General features: G+C 34.4%; 3 protein-coding genes across 5 annotated transcripts; 1 reads left to right on the top strand and 2 right to left on the bottom strand.

Moving 5' to 3' along the window:
• Window positions 1-99: 99 nt before the first annotated feature.
• Window positions 100-1,080, bottom strand: LOC134246047 (uncharacterized). 2 transcript variants are annotated; one of them, XM_062728310.1, is made up of 3 exons: window positions 980-1,080; window positions 632-815; window positions 100-304 (listed from the first exon to the last, which is right to left on the bottom strand). In XM_062728310.1, exons 1-3 carry the CDS (start codon window positions 1,053-1,055, stop codon window positions 289-291), a joined length of 276 nt encoding a protein of 91 aa, XP_062584294.1. In that variant the 5' UTR covers window positions 1,056-1,080; the 3' UTR covers window positions 100-288. The 2 variants fall into 2 exon arrangements, with proteins under 2 accessions (XP_062584294.1, XP_062584293.1); XM_062728309.1 differs by having other exon boundaries at window positions 603-815.
• Window positions 1,081-4,672: 3,592 nt separating this feature from the next.
• LOC134246048 (uncharacterized) lies at window positions 4,673-6,755 on the bottom strand. Its single transcript, XM_062728311.1, has 3 exons — window positions 6,462-6,755; window positions 4,989-6,104; window positions 4,673-4,760 (listed from the first exon to the last, which is right to left on the bottom strand). Exons 2-3 carry the CDS (start codon window positions 6,094-6,096, stop codon window positions 4,750-4,752), a joined length of 1,119 nt encoding a protein of 372 aa, XP_062584295.1. The 5' UTR covers window positions 6,097-6,104; window positions 6,462-6,755; the 3' UTR covers window positions 4,673-4,749.
• A 5,742-nt stretch (window positions 6,756-12,497) lies between these two features.
• LOC134246076 (circularly permutated Ras protein 1-like) lies at window positions 12,498-22,920 on the top strand. Of its 2 annotated transcripts, none has more exons than XM_062728339.1 (16): window positions 12,498-12,522; window positions 13,666-13,789; window positions 14,122-14,307; window positions 15,070-15,252; window positions 15,508-15,658; window positions 15,996-16,380; window positions 16,822-17,051; window positions 17,517-17,604; window positions 18,131-18,337; window positions 19,043-19,223; window positions 19,363-19,608; window positions 19,974-20,090; window positions 20,488-20,583; window positions 21,103-21,194; window positions 21,825-21,954; window positions 22,161-22,920. In XM_062728339.1, exons 2-16 carry the CDS (start codon window positions 13,670-13,672, stop codon window positions 22,335-22,337), a joined length of 2,589 nt encoding a protein of 862 aa, XP_062584323.1. In that variant the 5' UTR covers window positions 12,498-12,522; window positions 13,666-13,669; the 3' UTR covers window positions 22,338-22,920. The 2 variants fall into 2 exon arrangements, with proteins under 2 accessions (XP_062584323.1, XP_062584325.1); XM_062728341.1 differs by lacking the exon at window positions 12,498-12,522 and adding an exon at window positions 13,018-13,042 and having other exon boundaries at window positions 16,002-16,380.
• The last annotated feature ends 845 nt before the right edge of the window (window positions 22,921-23,765 follow it).

The following is a 23,765-nucleotide window of genomic DNA, read 5'->3' on the forward strand; positions in this document are numbered from 1 at the left end:
TTATGTATGGACAAAACATATAGATAGACACCAATTTTTTCCTGTTTATTGATTAAAATAAAAAATATAAAACAAAAATGACATATTTTTTTCCTTTTTCAGTACACTTATTCAAACAAAGGCTGTGGCAATATCAATCAAACACTCAGAACTGTTTTCTGGACCACTGATAGTCAGAATGCATAAAATGCTTTAAATTGAAATTCCCTGTGGTTAAGTAGACCACACACTGTCCTGTGATGGTAAGTTCAGTGACATCTAGGTGAATGATTCTGTGGTCATCAGGCATCAAAGAGAGAAAAACCTACAAGTCCAGAAAAAAAAAAATAAAGCACAAGTTTTTAGATAAATCTTATCCATTCAAGAATTTGAAATTTACTCTTCACATTGCGCGTCATTGCGGAAATAAATGTGAAGAAATACAACAATATAATACATGTACAGTTAGCAGGGTTTCACATATTTTGTTAATAAACATTAAAACACAGACGATACATTCAACTATTATTTTAACAAAACCTTTTTCGTTAAAAAACACACTGAAAGACGCCAAAATGTAACAAATAAATTTGGTTAAAAAGACAACGAATGTTAGTAGTCACCATAGGCACCCATGAACGGATTAAAGTACCCTCCACTTCCGCCCCACGACCCCCGGAAGGTGTTCCGGTACAGGAGTTGCTTTTTCTGGTTGGCTTGCTGCTGCTCTAGAATGTCACCGGCGTCGCCAGCTTCTGACCCACCGAGTCCACCCCCAAAACCTCTCATGAACCAGTTACTCAGTCCACCATTGTATCTTCCGAATCCGGAATTAGCTGTGGTTGAATAAAGGGTGTTTTTTGTATACTTGACTCACGTATTTAATAAAGTAAGCTACTAGTTGTTTTGAGCATAAATCGGTTATACACGTAAATAAGCTAGGTCATCCGATTTTGAGAATTTATTTTTAAATATTTTGATTTCTTACATACTTACTTACCTCTGAACATAAGAAAGGCTGAGGAGAAATTGACGAACGTCAACAGTACAACTAGGAAAGCCAGTCTTGTCATCATCTTAGTATTAGTCCGCGCCTCCTAGGTTTTACTGCCAAAAAAAAAAACTAGTAAAATTCGCTGTTAAATCAAAAAATTATTTCGTCCTATAAAACAATAAGATGTATTTAGCAATTACTCCTAACCTGTTTATTTGGGATGGGGGGTCATTGTGTTGTGTCTGATTTATAAAAGCCGCAATCTGCATATTTAAAGAATATGACAAAGAACGGAAGGGTCAGCAAACTATTTCACTTACAATCCCCGGCGAATTACAGTAAAACTCGATTATAGCGAAGTCCTGGAGACTTTTTAAAATAAATTTTGTATTAACTGCTATCCGGTAAATTCAGCATTTACAACATTACAGTTAGGTACAATCAGTTAAATACCAACTGCTTGAATTGGACAAAAAGTCGTCTGTCTAAAGTCATAGGGGGAAAAATTACTACAAATGGTATCACTTAGTACAAAGAGACTAACATAGTTCTCTGATGGCAACAAATGCTACCAGTGGTCGTTTTGTTCTCTGTCAGCAACAAATGCTACCTATGGCACGCCAAATTCACAAAGATGAGCTAAACATAGTTTCACAGTCGATAAACTAGGTTTATCGGTTGTAAACTATAGTTTACGGACTGTAAACTATAGTTAACAACATTAATCTATATTTTACATCTGTAAACCATAGTTAACGCGATAATCTATGTTTCACAACTGTAAACTATACTTAACACCGAAAACTATCATTTGCGATTGCAAAACATAGATTATCTGATAAATACAGTTTCACGATTTGTAAATTATAGTTTACAAACCGTTAACTATAGTTAACGATCTGATAAATATAGTTTCACGATTTGTGAAACTATGATTAACAACTCTTAACTATAGTTTACGATTGTAAATTATAGTTTACAAACGTGAATCTATGTTTATCAACAAAATCTATTGTTAACGCTTTATTACAGACAGATAAACTTAGATTAGCATTCGTAAACTATAGTTAACGACCGTTAAATATAGTTTTACAGATGAAAACTATAGTTAACGAATTGTTAACTATAGTTCACGGTTTGTAAACTATAGTTTACAGTCGATAATCTTAGTTTATCAACTGTGAAATTATGTTTAGCTTATTTTTGTGAATTTGGCGTGCCATAGCTACCAGTGGTCGTTTTGACATTCCCAATCGGTAAAAACCCTAATCGCACCGAATTTTGGGTGTGTTGAGAGTCCTGGCACGCTGTCAGTGATCTGCAGAAGTTACCAGTGGTAGAACCTGGAACACACCCACTGTTAGGGAAATGAATTACCATTGATATGCAAGTGGTACCAATGTTTACCACAAAATTTGCCGGTGGCAACCTTTCTTGCAGACAGACAAAAGTGTGGGTAAGGAATTGGTAAAGGATGTCATTGATCATCAATCATGGCGGCCAAAATATGCGTATTGGAGACTATGTTGTGGATAGCCAATTTCCCCCTATGTGTGACGTTTTAGGGGGAATAAACTAGTAGATTCTAGGAAAACTCAGTCTTGCAAAACTGATTCCTGACAAGTCTTGTTATTATGACGATGCAAAATTAAACATCTCAAACGAAATGAATTAAACTGAGAAAATGACAAACACAGATTAATTAGCATATCAAATTACGGAATTTCATTTTAAATAGCTGAAACATTGAAATAAGAGTTACAAATGTTTCCATTACACTCCAGTTGGGAACTTTTGCAGAATAATTGCAATCGACATGCCACAACTGACGAGGGTTCATTAGCTACCCCCCCATACGATACACCTAGGGGGGGGGGACTCTGAACCCTCCCATAAACTCTGCTTGCTTTCACTGCGTAAAATTTATGTAACTCTCTCTCTCTCTCTCTCTCTCTCATTTTTCATAGCATTTGTCAATAATCTTATACATAATAGGTAGCATAAATTTAATTTCCCTTTTCGAGTTAATTTTCTAGTTTTAAAAAAACTAAAGATTTTTTTTTAATCTTAAGGTTCATTGATACTCTGATAAGAGAGATAACTCTAATGAAATAAATGTCTATTACTTCTTTAAAGATTTATCAAGTTTGAATTGTCTTTTACATTTGATTTTGCCCCACAAGCATTGATATAATTGTTGTTTTTTACTTGTAAAATAAATTCCCTCTGAAAAATAATAAGAATTAAAGCATTATTTTCTATGAGTGAGCAGACGGCTTATAAACCCAAAGTTGTAAAAAAGATCTACCGGGTATACTCGGCTCTCATATTAAATTATTACTAGTACATTATGAATGAATAAGACATAGTATGCACACAAATTACGTTATAAATGTTATTTTATGAACTGCCTAGGATTTTTCTTTTAAATAGATTTCAAAGACGCAAATGCATTCATAGTTTTTTTTTTCTTTCTTTTCTTTTTGTTTTTTCAATTTTAACACAGGTTTTAACACAGATATTCCAATGAAACACCTGAATTTTTTTTCATGTATTATTGCGATTTTTTTTTTTTTTTTTTTTTTTTTTTTAGATATTTAGGTAGGTTTTTTATCAATTGAAATATCAATAGGAACAACAGATAAAAGAAACCACGGGGATTCGATAAATAGAGGACTGCTCTTACCTGTTGGCGTCCGTAAAGTGACTATCATACGAAATTGAATGAATAAATAGGGACAACCTATAATGTTCCGAAGACTTGGCACACATTAAGAAATCCATTAGGAAGTTGACACAAAGGTCACATTTGGTGAACCACAGAGAGCAGTTAATCGTCATACAGATGTTCAGAAGTGCAACATTTTTATTTGCAATTAGTGTGTACAACTTCTGCAAGGTTATTAATGTGTTAAAAGTCGTAAATGCGGAAGACTGACAAGCGAATGAACTCGGAAAATAAGAAAAAATAAGTGTATAAACAACATATGCTGGCTAAAAATTCATTTTTGTATATAACAATGTGATAAAGATACCGGTATTTCACAAGATTTTATGTGTGGTTTCTTACAAGGAATATAGTGCACATAAAATAATGAAACTGCCCATTTATATTATGACCGCTTGATTATCTCAGTAGTAATAATAAAATTCTGGATCCTCCTTTAGAATAATAAATGGGAGAAAAATGAGAGTTTTGGAATAACAAATTAAAATTGTTCAAATATATAACAGCAATTTTTATGCATTGTCCTCAAAGAGCAGCGGAGAAAGTATGACACCCTGCTGTATGCCAATACAAGTGTTGATTTTGATTCAAGTTCTTGACCAGAGAACGAATCCGTCTTATACTCAAATGGTTATCATGTTGTAAATTTTAAATTTACTAGGTCGAGATAAATGCAAAATTTACAACTTGATAACTGTTATTATGTTGTAAACTCAAAATTAAAAAAAATGATAGGTGGATGAAATTGTTCAGGAGATTCCATCAATCATAGTAATACACGTACACATTAATACATATGAAGTTATGTGATCCAGGTTCTGGGTGTGTTTGGTTAAAATAGCGAACAAGCAAGGCTATTGTTCCAAATTCAATATAAACAGAACTATTTGTGCTTTAATAGTCATGCAGTTTTTTCTTTACGGACTTTCTATGGCAAAATAAAACAGTTTTCAGTATATGTTTAACATATTTTTTATTAACAAACAATAAATAACAAAGACTCCATTTTGAGGACTGGTGCCATGAAATCGGTGCACAAACTCGAAGCTTAGTAATAACCTGCAAAGTAAACAAAATATATATAAATACTTAGTAATGCATTTTAAATGGTTATTATTAAAATGTGTTAAACCACAAAGTCGTCATTTATTTGGGAAAGAAAGGTCTTTTGGAAAAAAGTATTGAATTCCAGCTAAGTTTATGCCTATCTGTTTTTTAATAATATAGGTATGCTTCCAACGGAAAATATTTAAATGTTACAAGATTTTGATAATTTATCTGAATTACCTCCGAACTTTTTCTTGAAGATGGGTCTCATAAATCTGATTTTCCTGATTGGAAGGACCCTCATCTTTTTGTATGAAGATTTTCTGTATCCTCCGCCGTAGCGTTTTTTGTATCCTCCGAACTTTGGTCTGTAGATGACCATGGGTCTGTAGTAACCTCCGCCAATAACACCCTTTCCGTATCCGCCTTTCTTTCCTCCAAATCCTCCACCAATGCCAGCTCCAGCCCTAGCTCCTACTGAGACACGGGCACCCACGGCGGCTCCAACACCGACACCTCCTCCAATACCAATACCTCCTCCGATCCCGCCTCCGATTCCTCCACCGATACCTCCTCCAATAATTACGGAATCGTCAAATGATCCGCTGACGGAGTTCAGATTTCCACCATTGATGATTGTGCTGTCATCGAAGTTTCCGCTAATGGAGTTCAAGTTTCCACCTCTACCGATGATTGTGCTGTCATCGAAGTTTCCGCTAATGGAGTTCAAGTTTCCACCTCTACCGATGATTGTGCTGTCATCGAAAGATCCACTGATGCTGTTGATGTTTCCACCTCCAATGACTGTGGTGTCATCGAAGTTGCCATTAATGCTGTTGAAGTCATCGAATCCACCTCCGATGTTATCATGGAAGCCACCTCCGATATCACCTCCGATACCTCCTCCAATACCTCCCCCGATTCCACCTCCAACACCGATACCACCTCCAACAGCGGCACCAACAGCGGCTCCCACGGCTACATCAGCTGAAGCATGAGCACCACCTCCGATGATTCCACCATTGTGGTGATCGAAATGGCCTATATCGTGATGGTCAATGATTCCTCCCTTTCCATGGTGACCATGGTCAATGCTTCCACCATTAAATCCAGCATCGAACTGTCCACCGACTCCAAGATCAACACCAAGATCAACCTGGGCGTTTCCGACTCCGATAGCGCCACCCTTAGATCCGTGATGATCGATGTGACCCGGCTGGTGAACTATACCGCCCTTTCCCCAGCCCTGATCATGACCTATTAAATTGGCAGCCGCTCCACCAATAGTTCTCCAGAGCCCGACATCAGCCAGGGCAAAGACGAGACAAAGGGCGAGCGATCTCTTCATTGTTAAAACTGCAAAATAAAATTACAAATTTATAGAAATCGTGTCTATATAGTTTGAATTGCAATATCTTGTCCTGCAACTTAATGTGTGAGAGTCGAACTTTTGGACCTTAGGCTATGAATTGAATATAAAACATGATTGTACCAAGTTAAAAATGATAAATGGGACAAGACTGGTTATTTTATCTATTCAATATCATTAATTAAACTGTTAAAACATTTCATTTAGAATAATTTTTGAAAGAAACCATATTGAATGAATACCAGGACATTTACTAAGCTGAATCCTTCGTAATTCTTTTTTTTTCGATTTCAGTACAATATTTGCTCATAGAGAACACATTTTGCAATGATAAGACAACTTACTTGCTTGGAGTCTTTCTTTGGACACATCCACGTTACTGCATGTGCAGCTTTATATATGCTCTGCACCGTCTGGATGTCCGAGTGCTCTATCATCCCTAAAGTGTTAAAATCTGTCATGTTAGATAACAGTTTCATTGTCCCGGCTCAGCCATTTACGTAACCCGCCATGTCCTATGTCCGATTCCAGACAGATGTTTCATTATATTTTACAGTCTGATGTGTTTATTGTGAGCGACCCTCCTTTAATTCACATGCTGTAGACTATGTTGAAAATAAATCTTCAAAGCACGATTGTCTTAAATTTTTGAACCTTTTAGACAAGTGACCCGAGATTCTGAATGGCCGCGGCTGACGACCGCCGCACATTAAACGACAACGAGCGATTGTGTGTATTGCGGGCATGTGCGTTTTAATCGGAGAAAGTGTTTTTTTTCTTCGAATTTTAATTAATATTCAGGGATGTTTACCTATGCAGATTTGTTGACACAATCAGGAGAGTTTAAATTATATTCTGTAGAAGAATTTTAAAAATTCCCGTCTTTTAATAATATATGGATAATTATGAGAATGTTAACCAATCAGTAAGTTGTAATAATTAAAATGAAGACAGATTTAGATCACCGTCTGAATTATGTTGTGAATTCACCAATTTTTATTAACATTTCGAAATATGTCTTAATTTTCTGTGTAAAATCCAAATCACGATTTCAATTTTTGCCGCGAGTCCAAACATCTTTTCTCTGCAAAAATTTTCGACAAAAAGCTTCATTTCTTTAAAAACCTGTGCTCGTATGTGTAAGTCATTCATTTGCCTAGTATTATTGTTCAGAAATTATGCATAGATATTAAAATGTTTTTTCTTCCTTGGATTTACGAAGGATTACGCGAGAAAGTGAGTTATGCATTGTAAAATATATCTAAGAAATCAAAGCTAAATAAACGGTGTATCTGAGCTTTAGAAAATAGATGTATTTGTTATATACGTTCAAATTAAAATGTTCACCGATTTTTAACTTGTATAACCTCGCATTTCTTTCAGTAAAATAGACTTTCATATGTGTCTGTCACTGATTTAAAAGTAAAGTCGGCAAATAGGGTGTTTGTTTTAAATTTCCTTTAATATCTTTAAAACGCAATTGATTTAAATTGTGTAAGTTACAGGAAAGTCCTATCTTTTTTTAAGAAATAAAACAAATAGAAATATCTTTATAATTTTAGTTTGCCTGAATTAAAAAAAAAAATACGCTATACATCACTTTTTAAAATAATTAATAATAGCTTTGGAGAAGTAGAGAGTGTCAACCCTCATTGTTAGTATAGCTGCAGAACTGTAGCGCTAAGGTTTTAGTCTTGACTATCATGCTACAGATCCCGTAATGCAAAAAATGTGCAATTTACGGCGAAAGATATTTTGCGCACTGTTTGGGAGAATTCCTTCACTTTCCAACTTTAGTAAATCATCTACCTTTCACCCCCTAATTCCAGACACATTCGTAAACCAATTTGTACACTTTATCCTCCTCTCAACCCTTTATAGTCACCTCTACAGACGCTAAAGTGGCTTGGTTTGAGGGATTGCAGAAAATTCCTAATCAAGCAAGTTTATCGCTTGTAGAGACGACTACATAGTGTTGGGAGGTGTATAAAATATACAGATTTATTAAAAAATTTGTTTAGAAATATGAAGGGAAAGGTAGATGATTTACCAATGTTGAAAATTGGAGAAATTCTCCCAAACGCAAAAAATCTTGCGCCGTAAATCGTCTCTAAAAATGATAAACTCGCATTATAGGATCTGTAGCGTTATGGTCAAGACTAATATGTAAAACCATAATTACGCTACAGTTCTGCAGCTATCATTATTACTGATAAAAACTGAAAGATTTTCAAGTGGTATTAGCATAGGCGTTTTCAGTGGATCAAGGGGTGGGTGTTTTCCGGACCCCCATCCTCCAGGGCTGGAATTTTAAGTGATATTAAATCACGATCAAATGACCATGGAACCATAAGGAACAAAGACTACTGTAAAAAAAAAAGTGATTAGAAAATTTAGTAAACACCCCCTCCTTAAATATTTTTTTGTACCAATAGGAGCTTTTTTTTTAAGTTTTCTGTATAAGTACATATTGCAAGCAATACTAGTAATTGTCTAGCGAAATGTCTTGAACAGGGATAGAAACTTGAAGCTTTTATACAATGTAATTCCCTTGAATCTTGAGTTTTTCTGGATTAATCGAGTTTTTGAAATACATGTATAGTGTTTCAACTTTCAAAAGCAGAAACGAATTATATCACAAATAAAAACTATATACTAGTAAATCTTATATTTCAGTCATAAATTATTTCATTTATTTGAGCAGAACAAAATATCAACTTGATCTATCTTTAACACAGCTAAATAGATCTCGATTTCCATGTCAAAAAGGAGCTTATACCTTTAATAATTTAAGGGGTGGGGTAGAAAACTGGCTCTCATTAGATATTAAAAATTAAGAAAATAACTCTCAAAATGAAAGAAAAAGTGTGCAAGCTCACATACCCCACGCCCCCCCCCAATTCGAAGTGCTGAAATTGCCGGGAAAAATAAAGGAATCCCAATTTCCTGGTAATATGCACATCTATACATTGTGTCCTAAATATCTGCAAAGTTTGACGAAATTCTGTGCAACGGTTTATGAGAAGTTGCGCTGACAATCTGTTCATTTCTATATTCAAGGTATGGCTAAAAATCTAAGTTGAAAAGTGCGGAAATTCCAAGGAAAATAAAGGAATCGGTTCCTGGTAATATGCACATCTACACACTGTGTACTAAATATCTGCGAAGTTTGACGAAATTCTGTGCAGCAGTTTAAGAGGAGTTGCGCTGACAAACTGTTCATCTCTATATTCAACGTATGGCCAAAATTCTACGTTGAAAAGTGCCGAAATTCCCAGAAAAATTATGGAATCGGAATTTCCTGGTAATATGCACATCTACACATTGTGTCCTAATATATATGCTACGTTTAACGAAATTCTGTGCGGCGGTTTAAAAGGAGTTGCGCTGACAAACTGTTCATCTATATATTCAAGGTACAGCCAAAAATCTAGGTGTATAAAAGTGCGGAAATTCCCGTAAAAAAAGGAATCTGAATTTCCTGGTAATAAGCACATCTACACATTATGTCCTAAATATCTGCAAAGTTTGACGAAATTCTGTGCAGCGGTTTAAGAGGAGTTGCGCTGACAAACTGTTCATCTCTATATTCAAGATATTGCCAAAAATCTAAGTGTAAAAGTGCAGAAATTCCCGTAAAAAATAAAGGAATCGGAATTTCCTGGTAATATGCACATCCCCACACTGTGTCCTAAATATCTGCAAAGTTTGACGAAATTCTGTGCAGCGGTTTATGAGAAGTTGCGCTAACAAAAAAACAGGACTGACGGACTGACTGACTGACGGGTCAAAAACATTATACCTCCAGCAACTTGTTGCATGGGGTATAATCACTGTATTTAAAGTGGAACAAAATGCAAACTTGATATGTAACTCATCAAGGTACAATCACATACCAAAAGCAGCTCAATGTCTGTAAGGCTTTAAAAAACTTAAAAAACCAAGTGGGAAAGACAGGTGAACAGACAAGAAGAAGCTAAAGTCCCATCTGATTTTAATACTTGGAAGACTGATATATTATGTGGTGATAGAATTTCTGAAGAGTAAAAGACCTTCGTTTTCTGTTGCTTTTTTTTGGGGGGGGGGGGCTTAAAGGCACCTGCCTCTGTCTTGATGTAGAGCTTAGCTATAATTATAGCTATGAACTTTTGGGATGTCCTGATAAATTAGTAATGGTAAGCATGTTTGTGATAGTGGCCACAGGGCCTAAACGCCGTTAAGGCCTCGTGGCCCCTTTTACAAAACGGATACCTGAGTATATGGACACAGTCAGGGTTTGTCATCATCATAGGCAATCGATGTGGTGTACTGACTACTGGACAGAACAGTCAAGGTTCCGTAGAGGCATAATATAAACAAAACTAACTTATATAAAGATGTGCTGTCGACACCTAAGAGAAATAGGATGATCAGGACACTGAACAGAAAAGCTAATGATCTCTTCAGTAACAAATCAAGAGGTTGATCTTTTTTTTTTTTTTACATGCCAGTGCTAATTAATCAATATACACCTGCCCATTTGTTACTATCAACATGAAGAATATGTCTCCCTAGCAATTAAAGACTGTGTACTTTTTGCACTATGCTTTGAAAATTCTGGCAATGTATACTATGATTATTTTATTCAAATAATTTATGATTTCAGGTAACATAGGTGGTCATAGCAAAGGGAAATAAGTCAAATAACCTCAGTTTTCTAGCACAAAATAATTCTGCCAGCTCCAAAACACTTGTCAAACCACCCACTTGTAAAGCAGGAGGGTATATAGTGATCGGGATGTCCATCCATGTCTGTCCATCCCTCTGTCTGTACGTCCGTCTGTTAGTCTTTAGGGTACCCGTCCTTATCCGCAACTCCTCTTATACCTACGAATGAATTCAAATGAAACTTTTACAGAATCTTTGTTTCATAGTTCTTTGTTTCAAAATGAATTTCGATCTGCAATTTCAATCCCATGTTTTCCCCACGTCCGCGTCATATTGTACCCGCCCATTTCATTGTCTATCACTGAATGTTTTGATTGTAACAGATAGAAATGAAGTAAGCTGTATATTTCCAATTTTGCCAGTTAATGTTCCGCAGTCTGAGAGTATTCAGACGCACCTAGAAAAACACGTAATACACAAAATACACCATCCTGAAACCAAGCGCCTATGATTTTAACAGATCCAAGAACTTATTTAAAACCTGATCTACTACTGACTCTCTGTAATGCACACTTGGCAAAATAATTAGAGAGAGAGAGAGCATGGTGTATTTTTGTATAAAATTGTATATACTGTACATCATTAATGAAGAAAGGAATAGGGTAACCTCCTTCGGGATGTTCAGTATCTTAGGGGCAGTGTTTCACAAACACATCTTGTTTTCCTTAAATTCAAATATAAAACTATTTACGTTCGCAAAAAGTGGATAGAAGGGCGCAGTACATCACCCCTACCCCCCCCCCCCCCGCAGTACCTCACCAAACATTAATTGTTGTTATCTTGTGAGTGGAAGTCCTGCCAGTAAAGGTAAAAAAATGAAAAATGAAAGATGTCTTTGTGATGCCTCCGTATGACAGCATATGGCGAGGGTTGAAATTTCTAAATGTCAAGGTCCAAAGGTCAAAATTGTAGGTATATATCTAAAGGAAGTCCTCTCACATGAAATACACCTGCGAATATGAAAAACCTAGTTCTAACGGTTCAAAGTTCATGGTCAACGTTATTTTTTTTTCAAGTGGGTCAAACTCTCAGGTCAAGGTAAAAAGGTCAAAATTGTTGGTAGCCAAAGGAAGGTCTTGTCACAAGGAACACACCTGTGAAAATATGAAACCTTAGTACTAGCGGTTCAAAAGTTATGATCATGATTGAAGTTTTTTTTTTTAAGTGGATCAATCTTTAAGGTCAAGGTGAAAAGGTCAAAATACTTAAACCCACTGAATCGTCTTGTCATAATGAATGCATATGTGAAGTATGAAACCCCTAGCACCAACTTTTCTAAAGTTAATGCTATGGCTAATGTTAGTAACTTTTGGTTAAAGTGAGTCAAAGTCAAGGTCACAAGGTTAAAATTTTGTAGTACCAAAAGAAAGGTCTTGTTACAAGGAATACACCAGCCAAAGCATCACCCACTCAAAAGTTTTGGACAAGGTTAAAGTTTCTTTGAACAAATATACAAACAGATAAACAAACATACAGACGAACGAACAGAACAAACTACTGTATAGTCCCGAATCTTCGATAACGGGGGACATAGAAAAAACTTAAATCCGCGCCGTCCGCAACTCGATGTTTTCTAGGTTATTTTTAGTTAGATTATTTATATCTACCAATCAAATATTAGGTGTAATGTATATTTATAAGTTATATCGATGGGGAAAACCAAAGTATTCTACAGCGTTGTTGTTGACTGCAAGATAGGTAAGACGTGTGGTATAAATTTTCATTCTTTTTATAATGTTAATGAATGATAGATTTTTAAAGTGATTATAGATAAGCACTGCATGATTTAAGCACCCTTCAGTATATATCCTGGTTATAGATATATATGTCATGTCTACATCAATCTTGTTGTAGGGCCAAAGTTAGCTATAAATCGATCAATAGTAAATGAGTAATGTTTTTTTTTTATTGTGCAAGTTGTTAAACTCATTAGTTTAAAGGTATTTGATATTAAATATGAACATTAATGATTAAACCAGCTAACCATCCAGGCAAAAATATTTACATAGTATTATGTGTGTGTATATATATATATATATATATATATATATATATATATATATATATATATATATATATATATATATATATATATATATATATATATATAAAATTATTCTTTCTATTAATTCATATATAATCCTGTAAAGTTACATGTTTAAAAATCCTTTATTTCCTATCCAGAAATAAATCAGGAAATAGGACACAGATCATTGAGGTTAATCAGTAACTATAGAACTATTTACAAGCTAGCTGTGATAAATTTATTGAAGAAAAAAAAACAGATCAACAATTAAATTTTAACACTCCGTGAGATTAAGGCCTCAAACAGTATATATATATATATTAGATATTTTATGTTAAACTAATTCATACTGCTTTTTTCAGAGATATGTTAATTACATGGTTTTATATCTTCAAGTTTCAATTCAAGATACAGATTGTCCTTCACTGAATATAGATTGATCTGTATAGATCTACAATAGCTAGGCTCCTCAAGTGTTGGTCTCCTGAGTTGTGTACATATGCATTTAAAGAAGGGCCTAGATATTAAATTTTTTGTGGCAATTAGCCAAGATATTCCATTTCCTCGATTCCAAAAGAGAAACAGTCCTGTGTGGTAAAGGGAAACTAGAATTTTTATTTTTACTCCCTCATTGACAATAACTTTAGCATGTAAATAGCTAGATTTTGATGCTGAATACCAGTTGTTTTCATTTATTTTTTTTGTAATTTTATATATATTTCCCCTTTTATTAAGAATATATAATGTTATTGATACTAGAACTTATTCAGTTTGAATCAACATGTTTTGAAATAAAAAGTACCTTGTGTATTTAGGATAATGGATTTTGGGGGAAGTCTTGTGTACGTGGGTCCGACAGATGAGCAGGAAGACATACCTGAGGAAGATGATCTGGAGGAGAAGGAAGAAGAAATTGATCCCCAGAATGCAGATGAAGAGGTTTGTACATCACTGTATACCACCGAACCATTAAGGTCATTCCTTTCACCTTAACTTAGAGATCAAGTGTATAATGACTTGTGGGACTCTTAGGAAGGGAAAGACATCAGGAATCAATTTACTCTGGTATTCATGACTATTCACTTATAAAAAAATAATCTCATGGGGAGGGGGAATGGGCTGGTAAGGATGGTATGTATATATATGAGCATTCTTTAAGTTGGATCTCATGCTTTCAATGCATTGATTATAAAGTTAACAAATATTGTTTGGAGATCATGCCAAGACTCTCGGATCTTATGCTTTATTATGATTCTCTTCTTTGCTTACAGACATGTTGCTTGGATATTCTGGACACAGCAGGACAAGAAGAGTATTCCTCTGTACGAGACATGTACATGAGTTCGGGGGACGGCTTTATGATTATCTACAGCATTACTAGCAGATCGTCATTCAACGAGGCCTCAGCCATTTACCGCCTTGTTCAGAAAATTAAAGGCATGGATCATGTACCTTCGGTAGGTTGAAAAATGTCAGACAATGGGTATATAGACCTAAGTTATTCATAGATTAAGATATATTTCAATTGCCCCCACCATGAAATGGTTGGATTTTATTATCCATTCTCTTTCCTGGACAATGGGGCAAAGTTCTATTTTTTTCTGCAGCTGGCTTATAGTTTAATATCTTAACATTTTAGTAAGCATATGGTGGCAAAATATGACACTAGTCCATAGAAATGTTGATACTTGCATCTGAAGTGAAAAAAAAATATATTAAACCAGTAATAATATTTATAGAATCTTTAGCAAGCGAGCTAGTCTATTATAGTTATGTTTATGGTTATATAATTATGCATATATGTATAAAAAAACAAGCATTCTGAGAGTATTGCATAAGCAATACATGTCCCCTGCCGGGTGCCCCTTTTCTCTTTAGGATACAAGCTTGTTCAGAACATATTGATTTAGTGCATCATGAACCAGATCATAATCCAAATTATGAAAAATTTAAAATGCGATAAATCCGTCAAAAATCATTGAAGCAAAATGACATTGAAATTTGATCTGTCTCTCATCAACATACACTTACATACCAAATTTCAGCTCAATATCTGCAAGGGCTTAGAAAAAGAGTGTGGAAAACCAAGGGGGACAGACTAGCTGACAGACAGATGGACAGACAGACTCGGAGGAAACCTATAGTCCCCTCCGGTTTCACCAGTAGGGGACTAAATATCAAAAGGAACATTTCATTAAGCTTAGGATTTGATTTTGTAGATTCTTTGTGGGAATAAAAGTGATCTAGAGCAAGAGAGAGAGGTATCATTTGAGGAGGGGAAGAAGCTGGCAGAATCCCTGGGCATTCCTTTTTTAGAAACCTCTGCAAAAACAGGAAGCCTAGTGAAGGAAGCATTTGAAAATCTGGTTTTAGAAATTCCTGAACACAAAGCTACACACAAAGTAAGTGAAGATAACCCAAATAAAATAAGATAATTTAAATAAATAAAAGTGAACAGATTCTTTCTGAGAGTTATTTTTGAAAATAACAAAGCAGTTGTGCTGATAATATTACCCAAATGCCAAATAAGGGATCTTTTTTCACATCTCAAAAGCTTTTACAAATGTTTAATGTGTATCTTTATGCAACTTCAAAAGTATGTGATTGTTCTTTCTGATTTAGAGAATGATGACTTTAGTTGTTTCTGTTTATCCTAGATCGTCATGCTTGGGTCTGGAGCTGTTGGAAAATCTTCACTGACAATTAGATATGTATCAGACCAATTTGTTGAGAGCTATGATCCAACCATAGAAGACTCATATCGTAAAATGATCAAAGTGAAGGGAAGACGAAGAAAAGCAGAGCAAGGTATTTCATTTATAAATAAATACATGTAATACACATAGGTATCTAGTGTATATTTAAATTTTTGCTAGGAATTTGATATTCTCCAATTTACATTATTTGCAATTTGACAGGTTAAACTAAGTTTCAATTATTATATCTCTCTCTTTTCTGTCTCAGACTCGGTTATTGCAAATTGAGTAAACTTTTTTCTTTTTTGTTTGGAAATAATAACCAAGTACACTGCAGCTTAAATGAATGAAAAATTTATGAATTCAAATAAACTAGCTCTTTGTGCCGATTTTCATATTTTCTCCAAAAAAAAAACAACAACATGTAAATTTGATTTTTAAAATGTTAGCTCTAGGAGAACAAGGAAATCCCAGAAGACAGGTATCCAGGGTGAGAAGCTTCATCTCCTCAATTAGTGGGATCTTCTCTCGCAGATTGTCTGGAAGAAGATCAGCCACAGCGGAAGATTTACCCGATCAGCAACCGAGAAGTGACACTAGAGGAGGTCATCCAAGTCGTCGAAAGTCAGCCCCGCCCATACGATCTCCTACCAAGTCCAAGAAAACCATAAAATGTCAGAAAGCTGACACTAATGTCATCTTGGTGTCCATGAAGGATCTTGATCAGATGGACAATATTGCTACGGGCGACCCGGTGTATTGTGATGGGTGTCAGGTTGTGTTGTCTTGCATCTCTGAGACTCAACAGGACGAAGACAAGCTGCTATGGAACTGGTACTATTAAAGCCATTGACATTCATTTACTAGGCAGAAGTTGCACATACTGAAATGAAATTGGTATACAGATTTATCAAAAAAATATCTATAGGCAGGGTTTTGTTTTTTGGTACGATTGAGCAATTTTTGACAGAGTTATGCCCCTTGGACTTAAAAAAATTCCAATTATTTGCCGTTTCCTTTCATTTTCTTTGCAGATCTGGAGGTTGCATATGCTGAAATGAAATTGGGTATATGTACAGATTTATCATAAGAAATATCTAAGGTCAAGTTCTGTTTTAGGTACAATTGAGCAATGTTTTACATAGTTATGCCCCTTGTCTAAGGGAGGGGGGGGGGATAAGTGTTTCACAAACATCTCTAGACTTGTTTATTTATATCACTCTTAGAGGAAATAGCTATTTCATAATGGGTTAATTAACTGTTGTAAATTTTCAGTGAGTTCTGTGGACATAAAAATGTCTCCACAGAAGTCAGAAAAGAAGAAATTCCTAAATCAGACACCATAGATTATGCTCTCTCTGGACCAGAAGAACAAGCTGCTACAGGAACAGAAACTGACAAGATGGAGGCCACGAAACCCGCCACAACGGGAAGTGGATACGTGGTGTACTGTCTGGATATCAGCGGATCTATGGGGGGTATCACACAGCTTCCCGAACTACAAGGTAGCATTCAAATGTTTTTTTTATAAGGAATCATTGTCTAGTTAGTAGAGTATGCCCATTATGCATAAATAATCCCATGTTCTTCCCACTATCGTTGATGTCCCTGGTATACTTTACTAATATAGACAGTGATTCCTTATATTTCCATATCAATGTGAAATAAATTGTAAATTTATTTTTTTAAAATGTTGTACAATAAATTTGAATTACAAGAGGTCTCACATGCATGTCAATTTCAATAGTACTTACCCACTGGCGTCAATCACAAAGACAGTCGCATGAGATTTATACATGCACATGCATATTGCCTCCTTTGCTCCTGACCTATTTTTTGTGAAATTTACTTTCAAGAGAATTGAGATAGGAGAAGACTATGCCAAATTTTGAATCTGTAAATTAATGTAGGTTTACAGTACTTGCATTAAATTTCTAAAGCTACACATTATCTTACCGCTTGTTTTTAAGCTGAATGGAAGAAACAGAGGGATGGGGAACATGCCTCTGGCAGTAACAGTGTTACACGACTTCAAGCCATACAAGAGGCACTCCTAAGGTAATGGTGGAAGTTAACTTTGCAACAAGAGAAATGAATGCACAATTACGAAGCATATAGTACATGTATTCCAAATTTGTCTGACATTGATAGATTACTGAGAAAATATTTTTGGGATCAAAATAGAAATTAACATTCATCAAAGCATATGCCTGAAAAATTAAGTAGATTTAATTTCAAACAAAATATAATAGTACTGGAATGTCAGAGGACAAGGACATTTGAATTTGATTTGGAAGATAAAAGGTCAAAGCTGTGATGACTTACAAGATTGTCAACATGTGTAATGCTAGTACTCGCTTTTTGGTTTATAAAACATATATGCCTCAACCAAGGTTATTTAATTCCATATTAAATAGTCCCATAAATAGTCATCTTAAACTACCATATTCCTTAAGTTTGTTCTTTAATTGTTGAGAAAAAATTAAAATGAAGATATATAAAAAAAAGGTTGGGCAATAACTTTTTGATAAAAAATTAATTATATCCTCTTTTAATTTATCAAAGCAATAACAATTTCATACAGGCAGTTAGAGCGACTGCACCTGGACAACCCAGACCGTCGAGTGATCTTCTTAACGTTTGAATCAAAGGTGGAAGTCTATGGAGATTGTTCAGATAACACCATACAGACCGTGCCTTCCAGCATCCATAATGAGTTTGAACCATTACTGAGCTACGGAGAAAAGTATTCCACGGAACACCAGATCAAGCCTTTAACGGAATCCTACCAGTAACTATTATTTCTGTCTTCTCAATGTAAATATCAATACATTCTAAGCTTAAGGACATGTATAAATACATTGTACTACGGGCATGTAGTTTTGGAAAACAGTGACAGGGACATTTAGAAGTACATACATGTATAATGAAATACATGTATTTAAGGAATAACTGTCTTATTTTTTGATTTCATGAAGTGATCAATCGATTGGCTTGCGTAATAATTTGCATAAACGCCGAAGGCGTTTATGCATAAAATTATCACGCAAGCCAATCGATTGATCATCTTCATGAAATTGAAAAACAAGACAGTTATTCCTTATATTTACATGCTTTGATTCCGCCAATCCACGTGCTCCAAGCCCTGCTTCTGTCTAGCTGTTTGTCCCGCCCTGCAAACATTGATGGGGAAATAAAGTACATTTACATTTGGTAATTTTATCTCGGACAAAGACATTGGAAATGTAAATATTAAGGTTTATGACCAATTTATTGAATTGATCAGAATCTACAAATTGTATAATTTTTAGGTACTTGAAACAATTGAATTGTGCACCTCATGCAAGACCTCTTTTATAATTTTACAAGCAATGCCTTTGCAAATTGAAACATTAAAGAATTGATGTGTCACCAGTGATTTATTATGGAAAGTTAATAGAAATGCATTTTACATAAGTTGCTTAAATTTACCTAAAATATATATCCACCTTTATAGGAAAATAGTGACAGAAGTAAATAAGCTAAAACCAAAAGGCTGTACCAGTCTTGGCCCCGCCCTTTCTGTTGCCATGGGGATTGTCAATGGTTCCGTGGGATCTGAGATTATTTTATGTACTGATGGAGCACCAAATGGAGGCATAGGCAACATGAACAGGGATCCCAATTTCTATGTGGAGGTCAGATAAATCACACGATTAATGCTTTATTGGATTCATCTATGCTTCTTTTGTAAATATGCAAATGTATTGGCTGCTATTAAAAATAACAAGTTTTTCCATAACTTATTTGAATCAATGTACATTTCTCTTTTTAAAGGCTGGGCAATATGCCAAAAAGAAGAACATCACTATTTCTATTCTCGCTGTGGAAGGGGAGAGAACTGGATTAGAGAAAGTTAGCAAATGTGCAGATATTTCTGGTGGTACTGTGAATGTGCTTAATCCCCTGGAAATATCCCGGCAGTTACGACTCATCTCACAGAATTACGTCATTGCTACATATGTTACGGTCACTCTCTTTCTCCATCCAGAGCTGGAAGTGGATGACCCCAGATTTCCTAAGGTTATTATTTTTAACATACAATCAAACATTGTTCTGAGCACAATAAAAATATTGAGGGTAAAATACCTAAAGAATAAGAGGTTTGGTTGACTAAATCACTTCGACATATCCATGGTATTCGAGATGCCAGTGTTTGAGTTACAGGAGTTCAACTGTATTTGAAATAGAAAAATGAAAAACTCTTCACATAACATTTAACACTTGGCAATTTTTAAAAAAAATAAGATTTCTATATATATGTGTGCATATAGTACACAAGTTCTTGACCTTTGACTTTAAAAGTGACTCTGGTGAGCATTGTGGCACATGGACCTCTGATCTATGATAATGCATTGATTATGAAATGTATATATTTTTTGTTGTAGGGCAGTAGCAAGATAATTAAGGAGGTGGGAAGTGCAACAAAAGATACTGATATGACATTCTCATTTAAGTTGAAAAATCCTGGGAAAAAATTGGACATAGAAAAAATACCATTCCAGGTAAGGCAATAGATCCCTTTAATCTAGTGTCTAAGTAATTGAAAATTTTAGCTTGTGCACGTCTTTCTTGTTTCTCATCTGTAACCTTGTAATACAGAAACAGTGGGTGACTTTATTTCCCTCATAGATTGCTTATGACAAGATGATGTCTCATTAATAAACAAGGTCATTTTGACAAGTTCAAGGTCATATTTAGAAGAATTCTATTGACTTTTGAACAAAATTGTTAAAAGGGTATAATTCTGTAAAAGTCTACCCAGTGCAATGTGTACAGTTATAAATTTTACTAAATTTGTTTTATTTGTAGTTTTACAATGTATTTGATTTATTATACATTCACTCCTTGTAGTTTGATCTGATATTTCAACAATAAGTTCATTTTTGTTGTCCTGTATAGGTACAAATTTCTTACACACTGAAGGATGGCAGAAACATGCTGAGAACCATCAGTAAATCACTGTCTACCACAGACAACAGACAAACCATGGAGGAGGTAAGTCAAACTCACAGCTTTGTCTGTCTGTTTGTTTGTCTTTTAGATAAGGTCTATAAACACTAAATGCATGTTCATCCTAATGACCAAAAACTATCTGAAGCTTTTCTAGTTTTGTTATCATTGTGCTGGATATGTAATATTTTTTTTACATAAGTATTATCAAGTATAAATATCTGAAAGTCTTCATCTGAAAAGTAAGTTATCAAACTGAACAACACATTTGAACTGTAATAAAGCCAAGAGGAAACACTTTCTATTATTTACATTTATCAATGATCCCATTGGAGCAGGCATATTTTTATAAACTTTTGTACAAACTTTTATTTCTCTGTGAAAATCGGTCCAAATCTGGATTTATATTCAATTTGGCTAGTTTCATCATAAATATTTATACTTAAAGTATAATTGAAAAATTAAAACAATTAAAATATATATATATATAATACACATATTTTTAATATATCGACCTTTATGTGTCTGTAAAATTAATAAGATTTCCGCTACAAAATTTTGTAGGCTATGAATGTTAATGTGGTTGGCACTGCAGTAGTACAGAAGACAGCTTACTTGGCCAGTAAAGGAGATATTGAAGATGCTCGCTCAAAATTGTGAGTAAAAAATTTCAACTTGGAAAGAAGAAGGATGCATACTTTTATGGAAAGAAAAATGATAAATTTTTCAAAATTTTTGTACACCTAATGCATATTGGGGGTGGGGATGGGTGGGGGGGGAGTGTTATGAGAGGAAGAGGGAGATTTGATTTGTTCTTTATTTGACATCAAAGTTACCATAATTCTCTGAATTTGCTTGTTTTTTTTCTTAAAGATTAAAGTTAAATTGTATTTAAGAGGCATCATGGGATGAAGTACTTCTGTCTTGTACAAAATTTTAACAACTCTTTTGAACCTAGAATTAATTAGTTTGCCTTTGGTTGTATCATGTTAAACAGTGTGTCATGACTCAGTTATGTACAGTTTGATCTTTGATGTCAAATCAAATTATTTGGTTTGGCAGGGAAACTAATGTCAGATTTAGAATGTGTTGTGTGTCTAAATCTAGATATTTAAATGTCACCATAAAAGATTGGTCATATGCATTCCATTGTGATTCTCTTTGGCATTATCTGGATCTTTATTTTACAATAAAGGGGGGTGACCTATGTTTATTTAACCAGGACATACCTTTTAAATTAGTTTAAATTTAAAGTATTTCTAAAATCCTCCATTTTGTATTCATAGATTGTCTTCAAAAAGCATGATTTCCAAAGGATCCAAGAATTTACAGCAGCGTGAAGACAAGGTGGCATTTATTGAGGAGAGCAGATCATTGACACAAGTAGTCAATAAGCTTCACAAAGAAAGGAAGCAGGTAGGGTAGAAAACTGCCCCCCCCCCCCCCAAAAAAAATGAGCGTAAATTGAAACTGGCTCATACGTTTTACAAACTATCTGCATGGTTGATTGAAGACAGAAATCTATATTGATGGTTGACACATATTTTGTATACTAAGCTTGCATCTTAAATTATCATTGGTTTAATAAATATTGCTTTAACAGAAATTCTGTTCGTTTGCAGACAAATTCTCTCTCGGCTTCCGGTTTCTCAGATTTGGACACAGCTGTCTTGCATGCAAATGTCATGCAGTCTGCCGGCAAATTATACGGAGCATCCAAAAAGATGGAGCTTGTCAAGAGACGAATGGAGAAAAATAAGGCACTCACAGAGGCATACTATGGATATCAACAACAATGAACCATATTTATTCATTTTTTTGTGAAATTTAACAAGTTTCTTTTTCCTTTAATTTGTTGAATTGATAAAGTAAACATGTTAATTTCACTTGAATTGTTTGCTGCTGCTTACAATGGACCTGGATCTCTATTATATGATTTTTATATCTGATTAATTCACTTGTTTGAAACTTAAATCCTAAGACCTAAAGAAAGTTTCTTTTCTACTCATTATTGAAATGTAATAACTTACATGAAGTATATTCTTAATTCTGTGAAAGATATATAAACACGGTACATTATTGTCACATGTAGGGTATTTGTCTACAAGAAATCCATGCTTTTTACAGAGTCATTGCTTTACATTTTTTTATCCCCCCCCCCAAAAAAAATTATCAAAATATGTTTTGATGCTGATATAAACATGTTAAAAAAGGTTAACATACCCGGCAAGTATCTAAGCCAGTAAGTGATTTGTTTTTCTGATCCTTGTTGTTTTACATATATTCGTGTTACTGCATTTTTGCATTCAGATTTAAACCAGTTCTAATCACCAATGTTTCCAGTTGTTTTATACCATAGATACATGTATGTTTTCTTTTTATAGTTTTTTGATAAAATATTTTTATTCATTCCTTCTTTTACACTCGCATGTCACTTTATACATATGTATCAGATTAGTGATCTGTGTAATTTAATTGTTCTGCAAATAAATATTTTTGTTACAGAAGTATTTTGTTTTTTCTATTAGATTCATCAAGATTTTTAAACTAGAACTGTTCCAAAAGTGCTTCATTAATTTGGTTATATTTGAAACGAGATGTTTGTAAAACACTTATGCCCAGCTCCCCCAAATAATTGGAATTTTTAAAAGTCCGAGGTACATAACTTTGTCAAAAATCGCTCAGACATACCCAGACCTAGATATTTTTATGATAAATCTTGACACCAAATTTCATTTCAATATACGTGTACAACCTCTGCAAAGAAAATGAATGGAAACTGCAAATAATTGGAATTTTTCAAAGTCCAAGGGGCATAACTCTGTCCAAAATGGCTCGATCATACCAAAAAACAAAACTTGACATTGTTTACAATAAATCTGTATACTAAATTTCATTTCAATATGTACAACCTCTGTGAAGAAAATGAACGGAAACTGATGGTGGACCAACAGACCGACTGACAGCAGCAAAGCAATATGCCCTCCCTTCTTCGAAGGGGGGCATAATATTGAAAAAAAAAAACTTTATACAGTATATGTGATATAAATGTACACCTGTCATTTGGTCCACAGTTCATCTATGTATAAGAATCTTAAAAATTTCATTTCAAAACAAGAAGTCAGCAATCTTAAGGTCAAGATCTAGTAAATGAAAGGTGCCTACAGATTTATCAAATTTGAGAAATGAATTCCTTTACTGATGCTTTACAACTTTAGCTTGGTCAA

Source organism: Saccostrea cucullata, unplaced genomic scaffold, assembly GCF_032062105.1.
Source record: "Saccostrea cucullata isolate Sc308-1 unplaced genomic scaffold, CSIRO_AGI_Scuc_v1 ctg217, whole genome shotgun sequence".
NCBI lineage: Eukaryota > Metazoa > Mollusca > Bivalvia > Ostreida > Ostreidae > Saccostrea > Saccostrea cuccullata.